The sequence below is a fragment of the Gossypium hirsutum genome, chromosome A06 (genome assembly GCF_007990345.1).
Source record: "Gossypium hirsutum isolate 1008001.06 chromosome A06, Gossypium_hirsutum_v2.1, whole genome shotgun sequence".
Classification (NCBI taxonomy): domain Eukaryota; kingdom Viridiplantae; phylum Streptophyta; class Magnoliopsida; order Malvales; family Malvaceae; genus Gossypium; species Gossypium hirsutum.
Genome location: NC_053429.1, coordinates 2033900 through 2058339, shown reverse-complemented (window position 1 = coordinate 2058339; position 24440 = coordinate 2033900). Strand labels below are relative to the sequence as shown.

At 37.4% G+C, this 24440-nt stretch overlaps 1 protein-coding gene and 1 pseudogene across 1 annotated transcript; both read left to right on the top strand.

Annotated features, from left to right (window-relative positions):
• The first annotated feature begins 8419 nt into the window (after positions 1–8419).
• Positions 8420–10895, top strand: LOC107941533 (subtilisin-like protease SBT3). The gene has a single exon (XM_016875078.2). It carries the CDS (start codon positions 8466–8468, stop codon positions 10761–10763), a length of 2298 nt encoding a protein of 765 aa, XP_016730567.1. The 5' UTR covers positions 8420–8465; the 3' UTR covers positions 10764–10895.
• A 4281-nt stretch (positions 10896–15176) lies between these two features.
• On the top strand, positions 15177–23680 carry LOC107941525 (uncharacterized acetyltransferase At3g50280-like; annotated as a pseudogene).
• Positions 23681–24440: the final 760 nt, after the last annotated feature.

The following is a 24440-nucleotide window of genomic DNA, read 5'->3' as shown; positions in this document are numbered from 1 at the left end:
ACAATAGCACAAAATAGGTTCTCTAGGAACCTTAATCAACCACAAATCAACTAATGCAACCACAACAAAAATAAATAGGGACACTGGTATTTTTACGTGGAAAACCCCTCTAAATCAAGGGTAAAAACCACGGGACTTTAGAGTCCGATCAAGAGCTCCACTATCATCAAATGTTCAACTACAAGATCACAATATCAAGCCTATAACAAGCATTCAACTCCAACAAGGCTAACAATATGTAATCTTTAGCAAAAGAGAGAAAAATGAGAGAACATCACCAAAAACGCATCTGCTGAAAAATGGGTATTTCCGACGCTACAAGACTCGGATGAAAAATCTGACCGTACAAAGTCAAGAACACCTTATCGCCTAGCTGCTGTCCAAAAATCAGCTCAATCGAACCACGGATGAACCTTCGATCGAAGAGTTGATCACTGATGCACCAAACTTGAAAAACTAATTTTTCTCTTCTCTCTTTTTCTCCAACGAGCTTCAATCTCACTCTCTGTCTCTGGATGAAATTGAGAATTTTTCTCTCTTAAGAATGCTGCCCACTCCCACGTAAAAGCCCCCCAAAATAATGGCTTTTTGACAAAACCAAAAATAAGGCAAAACATTGTGGCAGAAAATATGGGTTCCCCACATAGTGGGACCCATACCCAACAAATCTCCCCCTCCAACTATGTGGGGAATGCCTCCATGCCGGAGGTCAAACAACATGCTTCAAACTTTCCTCTTGGTAAGGCCTTCATCAACATATCAGCACCATTATCATTAGTGTGTATCTTCTCAAGCTCTAATAGCTTAGCTTCAAGAACATATCGTATCCAATGGTACCGCACATCAATATGCTTAGATCTAGCATGAAAAGTTGAGTTCTTACCAAGATGAATAGCACTCTGGCTATCACAATACATGGCATACTTCTACTGAGTAAAACCAAGCTCATGCACAAACTTCTTCATCCAAAGCATCTCCTTACACGCTTCGGTTGCTGCAATAAACTCTGATTCCGTGGTGGATAATGCAACACACTTTTGCAGTCTTGATTGCCATGCCACAGCTCCTCCTGCATAAGTGATTAAGTAACCTGAATTAGATCTCCTCGAGTCAATGTCTCCGGCCATGTCTGAATCTGTATATCCAACAAAAACAGGTTTCTCATTGCCGAAACAAAGTTTCATGTTGGAAGTGCCACGAAGATATCTCATAATCCACTTCAATGCATTCCAATGCTCTCTGCCAGGATTAGAAAGAAACCGACTAACTGTACCAACAGCATAAGCCAAGTCTGGTCTCGTGCAAACCATTGCATACATCAGACTACCCACGGCTGAAGAGTAAGGAATTTTCTGCATCTCTTCCTTCTCCTTTTCTGTGGAAGGACTCTGCTTAACACTTAATCTAAAGTGCATAGCAAATGGAGTATTCACCGTTTTAGCTTTGTCCTTACTAAACCTTTGAAGTATTTTCTCAATGTACCTCTCTTGTGATAACCATAATTTCTTGGCCTTTCTATCACGTGTCAATCTTATGCCAAGAATTTGCTTTGCTGGCCCCAAATCCTTCATTGCAAAGGATTTACTCAACTCTTGTTTCAACTTCTCAATTCTAGAAGCATTCTGACCAACAATAAGTATATCATCAACATAGAGCAAAAGAATAATAAAATCATCACCAGAGAATCTCTTAACAAATACACAATGATCAGAAGTAGTCTTCTTGTAGCCTTGCTCCCCCATAACAGACTCAAACTTCTTGTACCATTGCGTTGGAGCTTGCTTCAAACCATACAAGCTGTAACGGCCTAATTTTCAGTGGTGTCGGAAATGGTGATTTGAGATCACTAAATCCGACAAATAAGATTGGACAAGATAGTAATTTAATATTTATGAGTCAAGTAAGAATTTAGAAGAATTTGTGAAATGGTGAAATTAGTGAATTAAAAGAATTTATTAGGTCAAACGGGTCAAAAACGAGGTATCGAGACCTCGAATTTGAAAATCAAGCTATAAATATTTTTATAAATATTTATGAAGTTTCATTTAGCTAGTATTAAAGTTTGGTTGAGAAATTTTAACGATTAGGTAGTCAATTAAATAAAAAGGACTAAATTGTAATAAAAATAAATTTTGCTAAAAGGATTAAATAGCTCAAGTGTTAAAAGAAGGAAGATTTAAAGGGAAATTAAGCCTAAAAGTGAATAGGCTGGATGGAAAAGGCAAGAAAATCAGCAGAAAAATAAGGGAAATAAGGGCAAAATTGGAAATTTTACAACTTTAACATATAAAATAAGAACAAAATTGAAGAATCTAGAGATCTCTTCATATTTTATCAGCCAAAATGCCATAGAAGGTCTGGAGAAAGCTGGGTTTTCATATTTTTACATCATGTAAGTTTAATTCTTGCTTTTTCTTGATAATTTTTATGTTTTTGTGACTTTTACAACTAGGTCCATATGTTTAATTCATTAGTTTTTGATTATATGGATAATTTTGAAAGTTTCCATGAATAAGTGCTGAAATTTTATGATGATTTATCATGGAATTGAGGTTTTAATTCTATTATATGATGATTTTATGAAGAGATTTTCATAGAAATCATTATTTAGGACCTAATTGTGAAAGTTATAAAATTAGGGTTTTGTAATGAAACTTTGAATGTCAAAGGCTGTGAAATAGTTTATAATGTTTAAATAAAGTGTTATTTGAGAAGAATTAGTTCAATTGATGAATAAATTGAGCAGGGACTAAATTGTAAAAATTGAAAAGTTTAGGGTAATTTTGTAATTTCGAAAATTTAAGGGCATAAATTGTGAAATAGAATAGAATTGAAATGGATGCTAATGAAGGAATGATTTTATAATTATAGATCAAGAAAACGAGCTGAATCATGGAAAGGAGAAAATTCAAGAATAGCCCCTGAATTTCTACGACTTTTGCAAATTAGTCCAGGTAAGTTCATATGGCAAAGTTCAATGTTTTGTTATGAAAATCTTATGATTGTTAAAGTATTTTATTGTTGATGAATACTATCAATTTGCATTAACTAATAAATAATGTGTAACTAAAAGTACAAATTAGTAGGAACAATGGATTTGAGTGCTTCTATTCTGTGACCCTGATGAATTGACGAAAAATATGTGATAAGTGCGCCCGTTTAAGACCATATCTGGGCTATGGCATCGGTGCAATGTGATAATGTGACTCCGTATAAGACCATAGCTGGGCTATGGCATCGGTATAATGTGATAATGTGATTCCGTATAAGACCATGTCTGGGATATGGCTTCGGTATGATATGTGAACCGTGTAAGACCATGGCAAGGCTATGGCTTCGGTGTGTGATGCGTAACAATGTGAAAGTCCATAGTTTACTATGGCAATGTGATAATGAAGCACTCAATTCCCTTATTGTTCCTTAATTTGACAATGAAGTAAATGAGAAATGGGCCTAAGGGAGTTAAATTGTGAGTAGCCATATGGAAATTATTCAAATGAGTTATTAATGAAATTGTGATTTGGAGGATGAAATAGTTAAACTAATAGATATATGATTGTATACAATATTTGATAAGATTTCTGTTTTTATGCCTATGAGCTTACTAAGCTTCAATAAGCTTACTTGTGTGTATTTGATAATTTCTTTTGTAGATTGAATTAAAGAGAAGTTGATAGATCGGATCAACACAACAAGGCAAACTATTCAGATCAATTCCGGTAGTTTTTGTTTTATGTTTAAAGATTTATATGGCATGTATAGAGTTCGAATGAATTGAAGTAAAGATGTTATAAACTAGTTAACAATATTTGTACTAAAACAGTTTTTGGTAAGTAGCAGTAGTTTGACTTTGAAAATTCACCATAAATTTTGAAAATTGAGTTAAGGGCTGAGAAAAAAATGAGATTAAAGCCTAATGAGTCTAGTTTCATATAGATGAAACGGTGCATGCAATTGGATTTTATGTTATGAGATATTTAAATTGTTGTGAGACAGAGTCTGAATGACTTCGAGTTCCCTTGTTCTAATTTGTAAAAATCATTAAAAATTGCACAAAGATAATTATGAGTCATACTGTATATGTATGGATTCCTCACTGGGTCTATTTTTAAGAGAAACAAACGGCATGGTTATTTGAATTCTGTACAAAGAGAAATTTGGTTCGTAGTGCACAGGGGTCAAAGTAGCCAAACCCTGAAACAGGGGAGAATTTAACTAATAAACTGTACTAATTGGACCAACCAAAAATTATAAAAAAAATTGATAAGTAGATATATGAGTATAAATTCGGGGAAAATTTATGCATTTGGATTTGGAGTTTTATAACTCGAGCTATGATTTTTTTAGCAACTATGACGCAGTTGGACAGCTTGTCTGAAAAGTATGATATAAATTATCTGAATTTGGTTAAGTGCTCAAATAAGTTTAGTAGTGCCTTGTGCTCGACTCCGGCGACAGTCTCGGGTAAGGGGCATTACACAAGCTCTTCTTCAATCTGTACATGTAGTCCTCTTTCCCTTGTGCAACAAAACCCTCTGGCTCTCCATGTAAAGCTCTTCTTCCAAGTCACCATGAAGAAAAGCAGTTTTCACATCCATTTGTCCAACTCTAAGTCATAACAAGCTGCCAAACTCAGTATAGTTCTGATAGAGGACATCTTCACAACCGGAGAAAATATTTTTTCAAAATCAACCCCCTTTTTCTGAGTATAACCCTTGACGACCAATCTAGCTTTGTATCGTGGAGATGAAGACTTCTCTTCTTGCTTCAACCTGTAAACCCACCGATTCTTCAAAACTCTTTTGCCCTTAGGCAGTTTCACCAATTCAAAGGTATGGTTCTCATGCAAGGATTGAAATTCGTCTTTCATCGCTTCAACCCATTGATCTTTGCATTCACTCTCCATAGCCTCTTCATAACATTCAGGTTCTCCCCCGTCAGTCAAAAGAACATATTCATCAGGAGAATACCTGACAGAAGATCGTCGATCTCTGGAAGACCTTCGAAGTGGAACTGCTGGTGGAGCTATAGGTGCTTGTTGTTGATCATTTACAACATCATCCATGGGAGTATCAAAGTCACCTATAGTCTGATGGTCACCACTAACATCACCATGCACATCATCCTGGATAGGATCTGGTGAAGAGTCTAGGGGAATCGGATTCACATCGATCAAGTCACCATTACCTTGTGACTCCACTTTCTCTATCTTATCAATGTCATCAATGGTCTGATCCTCAATGAAGACAACATCTCTGCTTCTCACGAGTTTCTTCTGAACTGGATCATAGAGTCTATAACCAAACTTACCATTTAGACCATAACCAATAAAAATGCATTGTCGAGCCTTGGTGTCCAACTTGGATATTTCATCCTTTGGAACATGAACAAATGCTTTACAACCGAACACACGTAGATGATCATATGACACGTCTTTACCAAACCAAACTCTATCTGGCACATCACCTTTCAAAGGAACACTAGGAGGCAGATTTATCACATGTGTCACTGTATTCAAAGCTTCAGCCTAAAACGATCTTGGTAACTTTGCATCTGACAACAAACATCTGACTCTCTCAATCAATGTCCGGTTCATTCTTTCAGCTAACCCATTTAACTGTGGAGTCTTTGGTGGTGTTTTCTGATGTCTGATTCCCTGTCGCAGACAATACTCATGAAACGACCCTGTGTACTCGCCACCATTATCAGTACGAATGTACTTCAACTTCTTCCCTGTTTCCCTTTCAACTGATGCTTGAAACTGTTTAAACACCTTAAAGACTTGATTTTTAGACTTTAAAGTGTAAACCCATAGCTTTCTTGAACAATCATCAATGAAAGTTACAAAATAAAGTGCACCACCATGTGATCTTACTTTTATCGGACCAAAAACATCTGAATGGATCAACTCTAGCAACTCTGATTTTCTATGAGGAGGACGGCTTCTAAATGAAACTCTTCTCTGCTTTCCTGCTAGACAATGAGCACAATTCTTCAGTGTAGCATTCTTTAAACCCGAAAGTTGATTCTTTTTCGCTAAACAGTTAAGCCCCTTCTCACTCATGTGACTGAGTAATTTATGCCACAACTCAGTTGAGCTGTCATTCACTGTCACATTCACCGTCTCTCGAGAAGTCAAAGCTTGCATCAAGTACAAATTTGAGCTCTTCTTTCCTCGAGCCACAACCAAGGAGCCTTTAGTTAGCTTCCACTGCCCTTCACTGAAGGTGTTACAGAATCCCTCATCATCAAGCTTTCCTGCAGAAATCAAATTCAAACGGATATCCGGTGCATGTCTGACATCCTTGAGAGTTAACTTTGTTCCATTGTTACTCACCAAGCTAACATCTCCCATACCAATAACCGAAACCAAACCGTCATTACCCATCTTCAATACCCCAAAATCACCAGAAGTATAAGATGTGAAGAATTCCTTCCTCGACGTGACATGAAGTGATGCTCCAGTATCTATCACCCAACTAGTCTCGTCGTATGCTAGGTTGACCAAATTCTCATCACAAATAACTAATAGATCTTCACGAGCAACAGTAGCAACACGCTCGAATTTTTTATCGTCATTCCGATTGTGTTTATCACCACCACCTTTGTTCTCTTTCTTCCACTTGAAGCAATATTTCTTGATATGACCTTTTTACCACAATGATGACACTCAAGATTCTTGTATCTCGATCTTGACTTGCTTCGGCTTTTATCTCTACCCTTTCCATCTTTGTCTCTGTTTCTCCCCCTATTCTCGATAACCAACACCTCAGACTGTGATGTAGAACCCTGAGATCTTCTTCTAACCTCTTCATTCAACACACCATTCTTAGCCAAATCCAAAGTAATAATACCCTGTGGGGCAGAGTTAATGAGCGAGACCCGAAAGGTCTCCCAAGAGTCTGGTAGAGTAGCAAGCAACCAAAGTCCTAAAATCTCGTCATCAAATTTGACACCCATACCAAGCAACTGATTCATCACACTCTGAAATTCACTAACATGGTCAGCTATAGACATTCCTTCTTTATATTTCAGCGCCATCATTTTCTTCAGCAAAAACAACTTGTTATTGCCCGACCTCGAAGCATACAAGCTTTCAAGCTTCTCCCACAATGTTCGAGCATGTGTCTCCTGATCAATGTGGTTGTAAACATTTTATTCAACAAATTTCCGAATAAAGCCACACACTTGTTGATGCTCAAATTCCCATTCTTCATCATTTTTCGAATCAGGTTTTTGAGTAGTAAAGACCGGAAGATGCAAAGCCTTCACAAACAACAAATCCTTCATTTTATTCTGCCAAAGTTGATAATTTGTGCCATTCAACATAATCATCTTGCTCGTATTAATTTCCATAATTATCTGACACAATAACCAAGCTCTGATACCAGTTTGTTGGGAAGAAACCGAACAACCGAAACAAAGCGAAAGCACAACCAGTGTTCTTTCTCACCCTATAACTCCTGTCAAAAATTATGGCAAGCACAATAGCACAAAATATGTTCTCTAGGAACCTTAATCAACGACAAATCAACTAATGCAACCACAACAAAAATAAATAGAGACACCAGTATTTTTACGTGGAAAACCCCTCTAAATCAAGGGTAAAAACCACGGGACTTTAGAGTCCGATCAAGAGCTCCACTATCATCAAATGTTCAACTACAAGATCACAATATCAAGCCTACAACAAGCATTCAACTCCAACAAGGCTAACAATATATAATCTTTAGCAAAAGAGAGAAAAATGAGAGAACATCACCAAAAATGCATCTGCTGAAAAACGGGTATTTCCGACGATACAAGACTCGGATGAAAAATCCAACCGTACAAAGTCAAGAATACCTTATCGCCTAGCTGCTGTCCAAAAATCAACTCAATCGAACCACGGATGAACCTTCGATCGAAGAGTTGATCACTGATGCACCAAACTTGAAAAACTAATTTTTCTCTTCTCTCTTTTTCTCCAACGAGCTTCAATCTCACTCTCTGTCTCTGGATGAAATTGAGAATTTTTCTCTCTTAAAAATGCTGCCCACTCCCACGTAAAAGCCCCCAAAATAACGTTTTTTGACAAAACCAAAAAGAAGGTAAAACATTGGGGCAGAAAATATGGGTTCCCCACATAGTGAGACCTATACCCAACAATGTGGTCCTTATGGAAGCAAAATAGGATGCCCCATTCCTTCTCCACTACCCTCTAATCTTTTAACAAAAGGAAGGATATTAGAGGATGAAATCAAATCGTCTAAATTAAATGGGCACTATATACTTGTTTCAATCATATTTTATTCCGATTAATTATGGATGAATCCCAAAACCACATTACTTGGATCCCAGTCAGACACAGTGAAATCACTTAATAGCAAAGATTTCTAGTTCCCAAACTTTACCAATTCCCTATATAAACTTTTGCCAAATTCATGAGAATCCTCAAAAGCAAAAATATCTCATAATTCATTACCATGGCAGCTGATATTGCCAAACACCTGTATGTTTATCGGTGGGTTTCTTTTTGTGTCTTGTTTGTGTTTATCAAACTAGCAAAATCTGACAATTATATTGTCCATATGGACATTTCTGCCATGCCCAAAGCTTTCTCTAACCAGCACACGTGGTATTTGGCCACTCTTTCATCTGTTTCAGCCAAATCCAAAGCTGAATCCAACCCAACCATTCCTTTTTCTAAACTTATCTATACTTATAACCATGTTATTCAAGGTTTTAGTGCAAGTCTCACACCTGCAGAGCTTGAGTCCTTGAAAAACACACCGGGGTATGTTTCATCGGTTAAAGATAGAGTTGTGAAGGTCGATACCACGCATTCTTTCAAATTTCTTGGCTTGAATTCTGGTACCGGTGTGTGGCCGGTGTCGAGGTTCGGCAAAGACGTCATCATCGGGGTGATTGATACCGGGGTTTGGCCGGAAAGCGAAAGCTTTAATGATGATGGGATGAGTGATGTTCCACCAAGATGGAAAGGGGAATGTGAAAGTGGTACGCAATTCAATTCCTCAATGTGCAACAAAAAGCTCATTGGTGCTCGGTTTTTCAATAAAGGTCTCATTGCTCATAAACCCAATATCACCATCTCAATGAATTCCACACGAGACACTGAAGGACATGGTACCCATACGTCCACAACTGCTGCTGGAACTTATGTGAAAGATGCATCGTATTTCGGCTATGCACCGGGGACTGCTAGAGGAATAGCCCCAATGGCTCGTGTAGCCATGTATAAAGCTATATGGGAAGAAGGATCTTACACCACTGATGTAATTGCAGCCATTGATCAAGCCATTACTGATGGTGTCGACGTTCTTTCGTTGTCGTTAGGCTGGAGCCAGGTTGAGTTATACGAAGACCCCGTTGCAATTGCCACATTTGCTGCCATTGAGAAGAACATTTTCGTTTCCACATCTGCAGGCAATGATGGACCAAATGTAGAGACTTTAAACAACGGAATACCTTGGGTCATAACCGTCGCGGCCGGTACCATGGACCGTGACTGCAGTGCGGCGTTGAGCCTCGGTAACAAAGTGTCAGTCAATGGCTTAGCTCAATATGCAGGGAATTTTTCGTCATCAACCGAATTCCCAATAGTTTTCATAGATAAATGTGATGACACAACTGAATTGGAAACAATCAAGCACAAGATCATCGTGTGTCAAGATCCATACACGGAAGATTCACTCAACGACCAATTTAACAACATCAATTTAGCTGGAAACGTCGCCGGTGTCTTCATATCGAATAGCAGCGACGTTTATGATCACCTCAAAAGCTCATTTCCAGCTATTTTCTTGCAAGAAAAAGATGGTGCCACCGTTGTGGATTTCATTAAAACCAACACTGACCCAAAAGCCAGCATTGTGTTTAAAAAAACTACCATTGGTGTTGAGCCATCACCGAAAGTCACAAGCTATACATCTCGAGGTCCATCTTATAGTTGTCCATCAGTATTAAAGCCTGATATTATGGCCCCTGGTGACTCAGTCCTAGCTGCATGGCCTCCAAATCTTGAAGCGGCTAGTGTAAATGATGATCTTATGTACTCAAAATTCAATTTACTCTGGGGAACATCCATGGCATGTCCCCATGTTTCGGGTATAGGAGCACTTTTAAAAGCTGTTTATCCTCATTGGAGCCCGGCTGCCATTCGATCGGCTTTGATGACAACATCCGATCAAATCGATAACACCGGTAGTCCAATAAAGGACATAGGCAGAAATCTCCAACCGGCCGATCCTTTAGCCATGGGAGCTGGACATGTCAATCCTAACAAAGCTTTAAATCCCGGACTTATATACGATGCTACGGTGCAAGATTACATCGACCTTCTTTGTGGACTAAATTTCACACAAAAACAAATCAAAACCATCACGAGAACATCATCAAACAACTGTTCCAACCCTTCTCTCGATCTCAATTACCCTTCTTTCATAGCATTTTTCAACGATTGGTTTGCGGAATCGAACTCGACGACCATGATGGAGTTTCGAAGAACCGTGACCAATGTCGGAGATGAAAGGTCGACTTACAGAGCAAATGTGACACCGCTTACTGGACTTAAGGTAACAGTGGAACCAGACACATTGGTTTTCAAGACAAAATACGAGAAGAAAAGCTTCAAGCTGAGAATTGAAGGTCCTAAACAATTGGCTGATGCTGTGGTATTTGGTTATCTCACATGGGAAGATAGTGGAAAGAAACATGTTGTTACAAGTCCAATAGTTGCCACAAGCTACAAAATTGAAAAATGATAAAACTCCCACTGTTTTTCCTTTTTTAATCTTCATGTTTTTATGGTAATGAATAAAGAAATTGCAAATGATTTTTCTCTGAACTTTAATTCAACTTGTCGATTTTTGTACGGTTCTAAACACACATTTTACTGTAACAAAGGAGAAATTGATAACAATTTTAGAGCTTTATGGTTGTTGCTTGTCTGCATGTGCTTTATCAAGTCAATATTTATGTATGATTATTGAATAATTTCGTATCTTTCCAGCAATTCATAAAAAAAAATTGTCAAAATTAGACTGTAAATCTCACGTGGAAATTGTGAATTTGAACTTTATACTTAATTTAATTATTTTTAGTCTATTCCTTTTAATTTTGAAATTTTAATCCTCTCTAAATAATAGTTCTTAATTTTGTCAAGTTAAATTCTATCCTCACCAAAATTTAATGCAATAAACATATTATCAGTGCGGAATATAACAATAAATTTTAGAGAGCATAATTAAAATTTTGATCTCACCCCAACTTAAAAATAGTAAACCACTAAGCTAATAAATTTTATAGTTTGAATTGAGATTAAAATTTCAAAATTTAGAAAATATAAAAATTAAAAGTAATTAAATTAAAATAAATTAACTATATATATTACAAGAACTATCAACATAATTTGATATTAAAAGATGGAATAATGTAATTATTTTTGGTTTGACAGTTAAACTGGTTCAATTGGTTGAATAGAGAACCAGCGGTCTAACCTATTCAACCACCAATCTAATTATTAAAAAAAGTTCAAAGGATGATGGTGGCACAATCTCAAAATGTTACATCATCGTATTTTTATATTTTTCAAGTTCAAGTACAAAAATAGACTTAATTGTCGAATTGAATTAAAAATAAAAATATAAAATACTCTTTAGTAATAATTTTAATAAAAAAATAAAAAAATTCTAATGTATTAATTTCTTTGAAAAAAATATAAAATGCATTTTAGTAATTAACTAATGTGATTCCCATACTCTGCATTGGGTATTTGAAAAATTCGAATTTCACACCAATTAAGATCTTGTAAAGAACGTTCCTTTTATATATAGATTTTACAGATATGAAACGATTTATCCAATAATCATTGAAGTGGATGTTAGCTACAATTATTGTTCCTATTTCTCAACATAGGTTGTATTGAAAGCTGAAAAACTTTATTCCTTCACGTTTTTCCTTAAAAAAAAAAATAAATCGCACTTTCACCCAATAGCTAATGTGGGTTTCATGTCATCAAAAATAAAAATTATTTTTAAATAAGTACACAATGAATCTAGATAATTTGGACACCTATTTATTTAAATTCATTCTAAAATTATAAAAAATATAAAAAAATATATAAATATGATACTAAAAATTATTAAACAATTCTCTCACTCCAAGGATTGTAGTGTTGGTAAAAAAGGCAGGGGAGATGATTGAGTTTGATGTGACTTAATTGGTATTCCATCATATAATTGGTCATGCTAAGAAGGTTAATACTAGAGATCTCTTACTTTTTTCATCTTTGATTTTTCAAGTACTAACATTGCAAAATTCAGATATTATGAAAATTATTGAAAGATATCAGAGAACTGTTCTTGAGAGTTTAAGTTTTCTCTAAAGTGGTTGGAGGGTAAGCATGTTACTGTAGAGAAAACTAAGCAAGCAATTGAAGAGGGAGCTAATCAAACAAACCAAGCAACAACTATCGTAGGGGAGGCTAAAGTGCCTACTCCTACTAGCACTTTGAGCAATATTGAAGAATTCAATAGAAAGATAATTGATTATTTGACATAATCTATTGAGGCTCATAATCATACAATTGCCAAAATGCGAGCTCAGATAAGAGTCATTTAGTAGACTTGTGATAGGGAGATAACATTTAGAAATAATCTACAACGCAAGTGATTCTTGCACAACTGTTCACTCAATCCAATAATCTTGTACTCCTGATTCTTGAACATTTGTTTAGCCTTGTTTCAATCAAGAGAGTAATGATCTTTGGCATTTTGATTGGCAAATTTGTTGAACAAAAAGAGGGAGTAAAAGTAGATGGAAGTTGAAGCTATGTTGAGTGATGGTCCTCTATGGTTGCCACTATAAGTCTATATTCTATATGGGAAGTATATGTTCTTTTGAAGCTATCAAGGAAACTACTTACATCTGTTGAAGATGTTTCTGATATTGAAGATGATCCTGATTTTGCTATTGTGATGATTTATTTCTTTTGAACTTTTATATTTGATTGGTCTGTAAAATCTTGAGATGATGATATTGATAAGGTGACGCTAGTACTTCTGTGATATTAGAACTGATACATGGAATTATATGGTGGATGTTTACCTTGTTGCACTTTACCTTATTTGCTGCTTACTTCTATATAATCTAATATTTTTTATTGTTAGTGTAAATCCTAGACACATTATTGATAGTTAAAATTACTATGCTATGTTCTAAGTTTAGTAGAGTGAGGTTTGTGTTGAGAGGGAGCTATTGATGATTGCGATGTTTCACTTCCTAAATTGTTTGATTTTATTCAATAAATTGCTGAAGGGGAGATTGTTGAGGTAAGATGTCAAGAATAGAGCTGAGTGGCACTTGACAGTGCCCACTGCAAGTTGCCACTAAGGCAATTTAATTACTTGTCTTATTTGGATTGATAATTTAATTAAAAAAATCTTTGAATCTATTAGTGTGTTGTTATATTGAAGACACTATGGTTCATCTATAGAAACCAATCATTGACTTTTGAAGATTAGATTGGATTCAAGTGAACCAATTCAACCCTTGGAATATTTGGATTAACAATTTAATAAAGAAAATTTTTGGACCTATTAATGTGCTACTATATTGAAGATATTATGGTTCATCTATAGAAACCAATCACTGCCCTTTAAAGATTGGATTGAATTCGAGTGAAGATCAATTCAACCCCGGGATTGTGGAGATTCAATCGAGATTGTGTAGCTGATTTTGGAGAACATATTTTTGATTAATTGTGCTTTGAATGTTGATATTGTAATAGCTATTATCAAGTGGTTATTTTGTATTCACTTAGATTCTATGTTAGTAAGCTGAAATTGATATATGCTTTGAGATTTATCTAGGTTTTGTAATAAGAGTTTATTGAAAACACTCTAATCTGTTTATTGTGGAATTGTTTTTGTGAGAGTGTGCAAATTATATTGTAAACATCGTTGAATGTTTATTGTCCAAGTTCTCAAGGGGGATTTGGAGGTGTATTCTAACATTTAAGTACAAATGTGAGATCTCTATACTTGAAAAATGATAGAGCATGAATCACTTATTGTATTGTGGATTAAAGATAGTGAAATAACTCACTAAGCTATGCTTCATAGACGTAGGAAAACTGATCTATGTAAATAAATTCTTGATGTTCTTTGTTTTTGTTTGTACAATTTTTTCACAGTGCCAAGCTATAGTGAGCACTGCAATCAAGCACTTCCATTAATTATTTTCATATTAAGCAAACATCAACGGTTCCAAGATTTAGCAAAAAAAAATTTATAAGCCTCGAATTTTGAAATTGAAAGAAAAAATTGAAATGAAAGAAAATAAAAACGAAATTTGATACTTGAATTTAATTATTCTACCAATATCAATTTTAGTGATGCCAGTTCAGACTTAAGACTCCAAATAAGATTAATTGAATCTGAAAATAAAGAAGTCAGATTCAAATAAAATAAATAAGCAATAAAGAAATTGAAATTGAAATAAATAAAAATAGGATAGAATAAGCATACGAAACCTTTAAATAACTTGTGTATTAAAAATGATAATGATTGAACTTAGACCCCTATGAAACTCATAGAAGAAAAACTCCTAAAAACATGATAATTAGGCGTAGAGAAAAATAATAAGAGAAAAATCATTGTTACTTTCGCAATATGCTTCACACATATAATAAAAAAAATCAAATTTATTCAATAACAAAAAAGGGTGGCCGAAGATCTCTATTTATAGGCGAAGTTAGAAAAACTAAAAAAAATAAATACTTTTTCTTATACACCAATAAAAATTCTCTACACTTTCGATTCACTTATAAATTATTTTTCGTTGTTTTTTCATTAAAAAAAACATTAATGATGCGCAAAATGTTTTTCATAACTTATTTTCCACAAAATGAGGTAAAAGAAGAAGTATCTAACAACGCGGGCAACGGCATGTGAAAATGTTCCTATCCATTTCCCTGCAACTTTTCTTCTCTTTTTCATCCAATTTATTACTATCTTTGGCTGACAATGAGAGCTTCAAGTTTATATATTCTGTTTTCTTCTTTCTTTTGTCAAAAATAAAAAGTTCTTAGGTGTGATATCTGATTGGAAGATACTGGTTTTGTCAGGAATTTATCTTTTCCTTTTTGAGCAGCAGCAACAACAACAAAAAAAGAAATGGATTCATCAACAGTTCGAATCATCTCAAAATGTTTTGTTAAACCACATGATGTTTCCGAACAACCAAAACAGCCATTTTATCTCACAACATGGGATATTGTCATGCTTTCCGTACACTACATCCAAAGGGGTCTTCTCTTTGCTAAACCACCACCAGGGGATTATTGTGAACAAAAAATGATAAACAAGGTCTTGGGGAGGCTCAAGAAATCCCTTTCCATTGCCCTCCTTCATTTCTATCCCTTAGCAGGTCGGCTTGCAACAAACATAGAACAAAATCCAAAGTCTCATCTCGTATTTGTCGATTGCAACAACAGCCCAGGAGCCAAATTTATACATGCGGCTGTTGATATGTCCGTGTCCGACATTGTTTCCCCTACTTATGTTCCGTTGGTTGTTCAATCGTTCTTTGACCATGATCGAGCAATCAACTATGATGGTCACACCAAGCCTTTGTTATCGATTCAGGTCACTGAGCTGGTAGATGGGGTGTTCATAGGTTGTTCCATGAACCATGCTGTTGCCGATGGAACCTGTTGGTGCTGTAACTGAAACTAACAGATTCAGTGCAAACTTGTCAAGCAAGTCTCGAGACTTGCTGAGCAAACAAGAGAATTCGAGCCAGAGAAAAAAAGAAAAGCTAAGAAAAATGAAGAGAAAAATTGATGAACAAACTAAACTTCATTCATAAATTGCATAATGGCACAATGCCAATACATAAACCAAGCACTAAGCTTGTCAAAAACAGTAAATAATTACCTAAACATCACCTACCTCCACTAATGACATGGAAACTTGAAATTTTGGCTTGTAAACTTATACAAAGTTGTGTTTACAGCTCATACATAAGCTAATTACATCAGTCAACAACCTAACTTAGTTAGAAATGAACTAAGATTACATTTCATTGACTAGGAATTACAAAATAAACAAAATAAGCTTGCATCAGCAGCTCCTGCATGACTTGGTCTTCTTGGCCTGCATGCTGTCGAGTTTGCTGCATGCTGAACCAACTTCATCACTCCTCATTGGTTTGCATGAAGCAAACACCTAGCTTCTTTCTTAGACATTCGAACCTTGTGACACTAAGGGCTTTGGTTAAAATGTCTGCAAGTTGATCCTCTGAATTACAGTGGATTAGCTTTACTTCCTGAGCTTGCTCCATTTCTCGAACAACATGCAACTTGATGCTGAAATGTTTTGTTCTTCCATGGAACACTGGATTTTTAGCAATTGCTACTGTAGATTGGTTGTCACAGAAGATCTCAGTAGCTTCCTCTTGATGCACATTCAAGTCAGCCAATATTTTCCTTAGCCATATGGCTTGGTTGACAGCACTTGCTGTTGCCACATACTCTGCTTCAGCAGTAGATTGAGCTACTAGACTTTGCTTCTTTGAGCTCCAACAAAACATGGCTGAACCAAAGTTAAAAGCATACCTTGAGGTGCTTTTCATGTCATCTATCGAGCCAGCCCAGTCACTATCAGTGTAGCCAACCAGCTTCAGATTTCCTTCTTTGCTGTACTTCAAACCATAGTTTAAAGTGCCTTTGACATATCTCAGCACTCTCTTTGCAGCTTGGAAATGCTTCTCATTGCAGCAATGCAAGAACCTTGAGAGTAATCCTACAGCATACATGATGTCTGGTCTAGTGGCAGTCAAGTATAGCAAGCAACCAACTAGGCTCCTGTAGGTTGTTTCACAAACTTTCTTAAAATCACCTTGGCTCGATAGTTTTTCTCCAACAGCAACAGGTGTTTTAGTTGCCTTGCTGTTTTGCATGGAGAACCTGGTCAGAATCTTTGTGGCAAAGCTTCTCTGGCTTAAAAATATCTCATTCTGTACTTGAGACACCTCCATTCCAAGAAAATATGACATCTCCCCAAGATCAGACATTTCAAACACTTCCTGCATCTTGGTCTTGAAGTCAGCCAGCACTACTCGATCTCCTCCTGTCACTAGAAGATCATCAACATACAGGGACACAATGAGTTGTATTTGTGTCCCTTGTTTCTTGACATACAGTGTTGGCTCACTCTTGCTTCGATCGAATCCCAGATCAGTCAAGTAGCCATCGATTCTGCTATACCAAGCCCTTGGAGCCTGTTTTAATCCATATAGGGCCTTCTTCAGTTTGTAGACCATATACTCTCTGCCAGCTATTTCAAACCCTTGTGGTTGTTCAACATAGATGTCTTCATCTAAGAAACCATTTAGAAAGGCTGATTTCACATCAAGTTGATGGATCTTCCATTCGAGCTGTGCTGCTAAGACAATCAGCAGTCTGATGGTGTCGAGCCTGGCCACTGGTGCAAAGGTCTCTAGGTAGTCCAAGCCATACCTCTGACTGAACCCCTTGACAACTAGCCTTGCTTTCAGCTTGTTCAAGGTACCATCAGCATTCTGCTTGGCTTTGTACACCCATTTCACCCCAATCACCTTCCTTTTGACTGGCCTTTCAACCAATTCCCAGGTCTGGTTCTTCTCAATCATGCTGATTTCCTCAGCCATTGCCTGCTTCCACCCTTGCTGAGCCTCAGCCTCTTCAAAGTTGCTTGGTTCAGCTATGGCTACATGAGCCCTTTCATAAATCTCAGCCAATGACCTTGTTCCTCTGACTGGTTCATCATCAATATCCATTTCAGGGACATTTTGGTCTGGCTCAGCTTGGTCTGTTGCAAGTTCTTCAGAAACTTCTTCAGGTTCATGTCTTTCCCAGTTCCAACATGACCTCTCATCAAATACCACATCCCTGCTTACTGACACTTTGTTTGTTGAAGGATCTAAAATCCTATAGCCCTTCTTAACAGTGCTATACCCTACCAAAACACCAGGTCGAGCCCTTTCAGACAATTTGTCCCTTTTAACAGCAGGTACATGTGCATAACAGATGCATCCAAAGACCTTCAGATGAGCCAGTGATGACTTGAAGCTAAACCAGGCCTCGAATGGGGTTTTTTAATCCAAAGCCTTGGTTGGAAGTCTATTTTGAATGTATGTTGCAGTGTTAACTGCTTCTGCCCATAGTGCTTTAGGCAGATTCTTCTGAATCATCAAGCACCTGGCCATATCCATCAAACTCCTATTCTTCCTTTCACTTACCCCATTCTGCTGAGGTGTATATGTGTTAGTAAGTTGATGTTTGATGCCTGCCTTATCACAGAAGGCTTGGAACTGAGCTGAGGTGTACTCAGTCCCATTATCAGACCTTATGGTCTTCAGCTTGCAACCTGTTTCAGTCTCAGAATTAGTCTTGAACTTCCAAAACACAGTGGCCACCTCTGATTTCTGTTTTAAGAAGTAAATCCAGCAATATCTCGAGAAATCATCAATGAACAGTATGAAATACCTGTTTCCACTTAATGACTCAGTCTTCATAGGGCCACACACATCAGTATGCACCAGTTGGAGTTTTTCAGAGGCTCTCCAGGCTTGATTCGAGGGAAATGGGAGTCTGGCCTGCTTTCCTAGCTGACATACTTCACATACATCATCATGGTCCACTGAGTTGATGAAATTTTCAGCCAGGTCCTCTCTGACCATTCGGGCCATCGATCTGAAGTTGGCATGTCCCAGTCTTTGATGCCACAGCTTGGATTCATCTAAAGTGGCTGTGTAGGCAATGTCTGACTTTTTTGTCCAGTCAACCACAAAGCTCTTATCAGCCATAGGGACTGCCATCAGTTTGGATCCACTTGGATCACTGATTTGGCACTGGTGGTCTTTAAACACAACTGAATAACCTTTTTCCAGCAACTGAGCTATGCTGAGCAGGTTTCTGTCAATTTCAGGCACCAACAGCACATTTGAAATCACTTTGGTACCTGTAAGGGTGCATATCAACACATCACCCTTGCCTTCAGCTTGAATAAAATGACCATTTCCTATCTTGACTTTAGTTCTGCAGCTTCTGTCTAAAGACTTGAAGATTGCAGCATCAGGTGTCATGTGGTTGTGCATCCACTGTCTAGGAGCCAACCAGATGAGGACCTTTCCTGAGCAGCTGAGCATGACACAGTAAAGACTTGCTCCTCTTGATCACTGTCCTCCTTAGCTACTCGAGCCTCAGCTTTCATCTGTTGAAACTGATTCTGCCTCGATTTGGTCTTACTCTTGCAGACTCTCTCAACATGACCCTTCTTCTTACAATGCTGACACACAGCATCTGGATTGAACCAGCATTTTTCTTCTGAATGACCAGCCTTTCTGCAGTGCTTGCAAGTCTGACATTCTCTCCTTGCAGCATCATTCTTTGGCTTGTCTCTCCAGGCCTTCTTGCCTTTGTAGGCAGTATTTGTTCTTGCCTGAAAGGCACTTTCTTGGTGCTCCTCCAGTCTGCTTGCTCTCCTTTGCTCTTGAGCATATAGAGCATTGATCAACTCTGTCAGGGAGATGGTGGACAGATCCCTTGAGTCCTCGAGAGATGAGATTTTTGCCTCATACCTCTCAGGCAGAGTTGCTATAACCTTCTCCACTATCCTAGCTTCATTGAACTGCTCTCCAAGGAGCCTGATGCTGTTAACCACAGCCATAATCCTGTCAGAATATTGCTTGACAGTTTCTTCTTCCTTCATCTTCAAATTCTCGAAATCTCTCCTCAAGTTTAACAACTGTTGCTGCCTTGTCCTCTCTGTCCCTTGAAAATCTTCCTGCAACTTGTCCCAGGCCTGTTTTGGTGATTCACAGGCCATAATCCTTGTGAAAATCACATCAGACACTGAGTTTTGGATGCAAGACATAGCCTTGTGCCTCTTGGTCCTTTCATCAGCATGCTGCCTGATCTGAGCCACTGTTGGATTAGCTCTAAGTGGCTTTGGTTCAACATCAGAGTTGACCACCTCCCACAGATCGAAAGCCTGCAGGTAGGTCTTCATTTTGACCACCCATATGTGATAGCCTTCTCCATTGAAGACTTGAGGTGCAACTGGTGAAAAGCTTGATGAAGCCATGGATTTATGTAACAGATCCCTTAAGAAATAGGCTCTAGATACCAATTGTTGGTGCTGTAACTGAAACTAACAGATTCAGTGCAAACTTGTCAAGCAAGTCTCGAGACTTGCTGAGCAAACAAGAGAATTCGAGCAAGAGAAAGAAAGAAAAGCTAAGAAAAATGAAGAGAAAAATTGATGAACAAACTGAACTTCATTCATAAATTGCATAATGGCACAATGCCAATACATAAACCAAGCACTAAGCTTGTCAAAAACAGCAAATAATTACCTAAACATCACCTACCTCCACTAATGACATGGAAACTTGAAATTTTGGCTTGTAAACTTATACAAAGTTGTGTTTACAGCTCATACATAAGCTAATTACATCAGTCAACAACCTAACTTAGTTAGAAATGAACTAAGATTACATTTCATTGACTAGGAATTACAAAATAAACAAAATAAGCTTGCATCAGCAGCTCCTGCATGACTTGGTCTTCTTGGCCTGCATGCTGTCGAGTTTGCTGCATGCTGAACCAACTTCATCAGAACCACCTTCTGCCATTTCATCAACACATTATCCGAAATATTTCAGGCCCAATGAGATAATATAAAAATCTCACGCCCCCCAGTGTTGGAGAGATGGTGTCCAGAGAGTAACAATGGCCCATTGCTTACCCTTCCTTTCAGTCACCAAGATGAGTTCATCACCAGATTAGAAACACCCCATGTTTTAGAGAGAATATTCCATTTCTCAGCCGAATCCATTGCAAAGCTCAAAAAAAAGGCTAACGTAGAATCTAACACCGCCGAAATCTCCTCCTTTCAGGCTTTATCTGCATTTGTGTGGCTGTCCGTAACAAAGGCTCGTCGTTTTCCATGTGAAACTGTCACTGCCTGCACGTTGGCTATGAACAATAGGTCAAGACTTGAACCACCATTATCCCCTAATTACTTTGGGAACTCATTTCAAACCGAGACAGTAATGACCACAGCTGGTGAACTGCATGAACATGGTCTCGGTTGGGCTGCTTGGAAATTGAACCAAGTCGTGGTTAACCACACAGACAAATCCATCCGTGGTTTCGTCAATGATTGGCTTCGTTCACCTTTCGTTTACCAGTGTCTTACACATTTATATGCACGAAGTGTGCTTATTGGAAGCTCGCCAAGGTTCAATACGTACGGAAACGAGTTTGGGTTAGGGAAAGCACTTACAGTTTGAAGTGGATTTGATAATAAGTTAGATGGGAAAGTTTCACTGTATCCGGGCCTTGAAGGTGGAGGAAGTATTGACATGGAAATTTGCCTTCCACTGTCTTCAATGAAAGCTCTTGAATCGGATGAAGAGTTCATGGCTGTTGTTTCTTCACCCATTTGATGTTGTTTGTCCCCTGCGTTTCATGTTTTTATTTTGTTTTAAAATTTCAGTTTTGACGTAACAATAATAGTAACAAGTTTTGTTATTTTCAAAAATTGTTGCATGTAATGCCATTCAGCTCATTATTTCTACAAATTACTCAAATAAAAATGTATGTCAGTTATAGATTTAATGATTGTCCTTTGTTTTTTTTTTTTTTGCTAGATCAAAATCCACATCAAACAAAGCTGAAGAGAAATAAAAACAAGCAGCACAAAATAATGCCAGACCAGCCTGTGAACAGAAACCAGAACACAGAAACAACACAGCACACAAGACCCCCCAAAACTCAACGAGACCCATCCAAAAACATGCTACCAGACTATTAAGAAACTGCTCAAAAACACCCTTCCACACCCACAAAACAAACTATAAAAAAACACAAACAATACACCTACAATCAGCCAGGAAAGAAAAAACGCACAAATTCACCACCAAGCCTTGAACATATTCTGCCTTTGCAGACCAGCGGCCGCCAACGCAAAAGCCATCCCATTACCATGCTTATCCACTCCAGAAAATGATAAATTTCCAATAATAGACACCCTTGACTCAATTTCCTTGAAAATAGAGACCGTCAACTACGGTCTCCAACCTTTGTTCTTGAACCAGCAGAACACCTCAGAGGAGCCAACTTCAATGGTTAAAGAACACGAGCCCTTCCACCCCATCTCTAGAAAGACTTCCAATGCTAAACAAACCGCCCCTACTTCCGTAGCACTTGACTCTCTCGCTGCACACGGACCAGAAAACACTGTCCTAACCACCCCTTATGAGAATATGAACTAAAACTACACTTTTAAACGTAATACAAAACTAATAACAAATTTTAGCTAAATGATTTTTGTTATATAATCATAGTAAAAATAATCTTACTCAGGATCTGACCTCGAATCCGACCTGAAAGACCTATAGTTTAAGTAATCTTAAACACTCTAAGAAGTATCACGGATGTTTTCTACTACTAAAAAAAATTGAATAAATCAATCCTTCTACATTAGATTAAAGAGTAAATTAGAGCCAGTGTAAAGGCAATGGAGAATGGAATCGTGACAACAGTTTTTGTTTACAATATTGCATTTTCCATGCATTGGAAAGGCTTGTGGGCATTTGGATACCATGGAGATGTTGTTGATGCTTTCATCCCTTTAAAAAGGTGTAGAAATGGTAATATGTTTGGTTTTGTTAGATTCAATAATGAAAGGGATGCGCAAAGGGCGATATTAAGGTTAAATGGTTTCTCTCTAATGGGAATGAGGATCGGGGTGAAAATGGCTAGATACAATGGGAGAAGAAAGATTTGGCAGAACGATTCGGGTCAAAAGTTTCAGGAACAGAGTATAGAAATAGTTAAAGAAGCTAAGAATGAAGAAAGTCTCGAAAAAAATGCAGGAGGAGTTAAGAATACTGAGAAAAGAATAGTGCAAGGTCATGTTGAGGATGAAATGTTATGGAAATTATAGAAATGTCTGCTGTGCGAATCGAATTCGGTATGTGACTCAAAAAGTCTCAATGATCGAATAGCAAAATTTGGTCTTGGGGAAATAATTGTTAGAAGGATTCAAGGAAGACATTTTTTGGTTGAAATATCTGATGAAGAACTGGTGGATCTGTTAAGGCAAACTGAATGGTCATATTTGAAAGATTTTTTCATTAAAATTGAGCTATGGTCGGAGAATTTGAAGATAAAGGAGAGGGTGACTTGGATCGAAGTATCAGGAGTTCCATTGCATTGTTGGAACTATGAAACATTTAGTCGAGTTGCTGGGTTATGGGGGAAGTTGGTGTCTATTGGTGAAAATTTAACAAAAGTCCATAATTTCGAAAAAATGGAGCTACTGATATCTTTAACTCAATCGAACATGGTAGATGAATTAGTTAGCTTGGTTGTTGGTGATGATTTCTTCCCGATCAGAGTTAAGGAAAGGGGTTTGAAATAGATGAAAGATGACAATTTTATCTGTAAGGCTAGATGGAAGAAGACTGAAGAAGACAGCATTTCGGAATCTGAATCGGTGGCGCGATCAAGGCCAGAGGTTCCTTTGGAGGGAAGAGAAAACGTCAAGTCTGGAGAATTAATAGATACCAATATTGAAAACGGGAACAATATTAATGAACGTCAGCAAATATTGGAATTGGTAATCAATGAGACTAAGTCTGAGCATGTCTCCAAGGAATTGAAAAAGGGATCAGCAGTTGAAGCGGATAAAGGATTGGAAAAGGCTTTGAAGGATGTAAGGGATATGGGCCTGGATATTGTAAAGGATACTTTAGAAGACCCAAAAGCTGGAGGAGTTGCTAACGGTTCGAACTTGGGAGTAGGCTGTAGGAAAGTTGGAATTTCAAAATTAGTAGAAAATATAAGTCCAGTGGAAGGCATCATGAACAGTCAGGACAATGAAACAGTTAAAGGTGAATTTGGGAGTCAAACTTGGAATTAGAAGAAGAACTGAACCAGATGATTCTTCGCAGGAAAAAAAAGAAAGGTTTGAACAAGAAGATACGGTCAATGCATGAAATTCAAAACAGTTTCTTAACGTCCAAGGAGAGAAAGAAGAGAAACAGAGCCCTGAATAAAGAAAAAGGAAGGGAGTATCGTAAGGATAATGAGAGGGTTGTAAATTTATCCGTTTCAGATTCGGATTTAAGAAATTGGGGTTCAGTGTGCAAGGTGATGAAGAAGATGTCATCAAAGAAATTATGAGAGCGGAGCTTCAGTAACATTGTTTTTGAAGTCTCTGCAAGACAGGTGATCTGGCTACAGAGGTAAAATCGGGAGTAGTAAAATCGTTTAGTATTTGGGGTGTGTTAAGGAAGGTGATTTAGGGGATATTTGGTTTTTATGGTGCATCAAAGGAGGTTCAAGACTGTAAAATTTATGTAATGTCGATTGAATGGAGAGTATA

Excerpts from the sequence above, each read along its gene's own strand:
- LOC107941533 (XM_016875078.2), top strand. The coding sequence starts at position 8,466 with ATGGCAGCTGATATTGCCAAACACCTGTATGTTTATCGGTGGGTTTCT.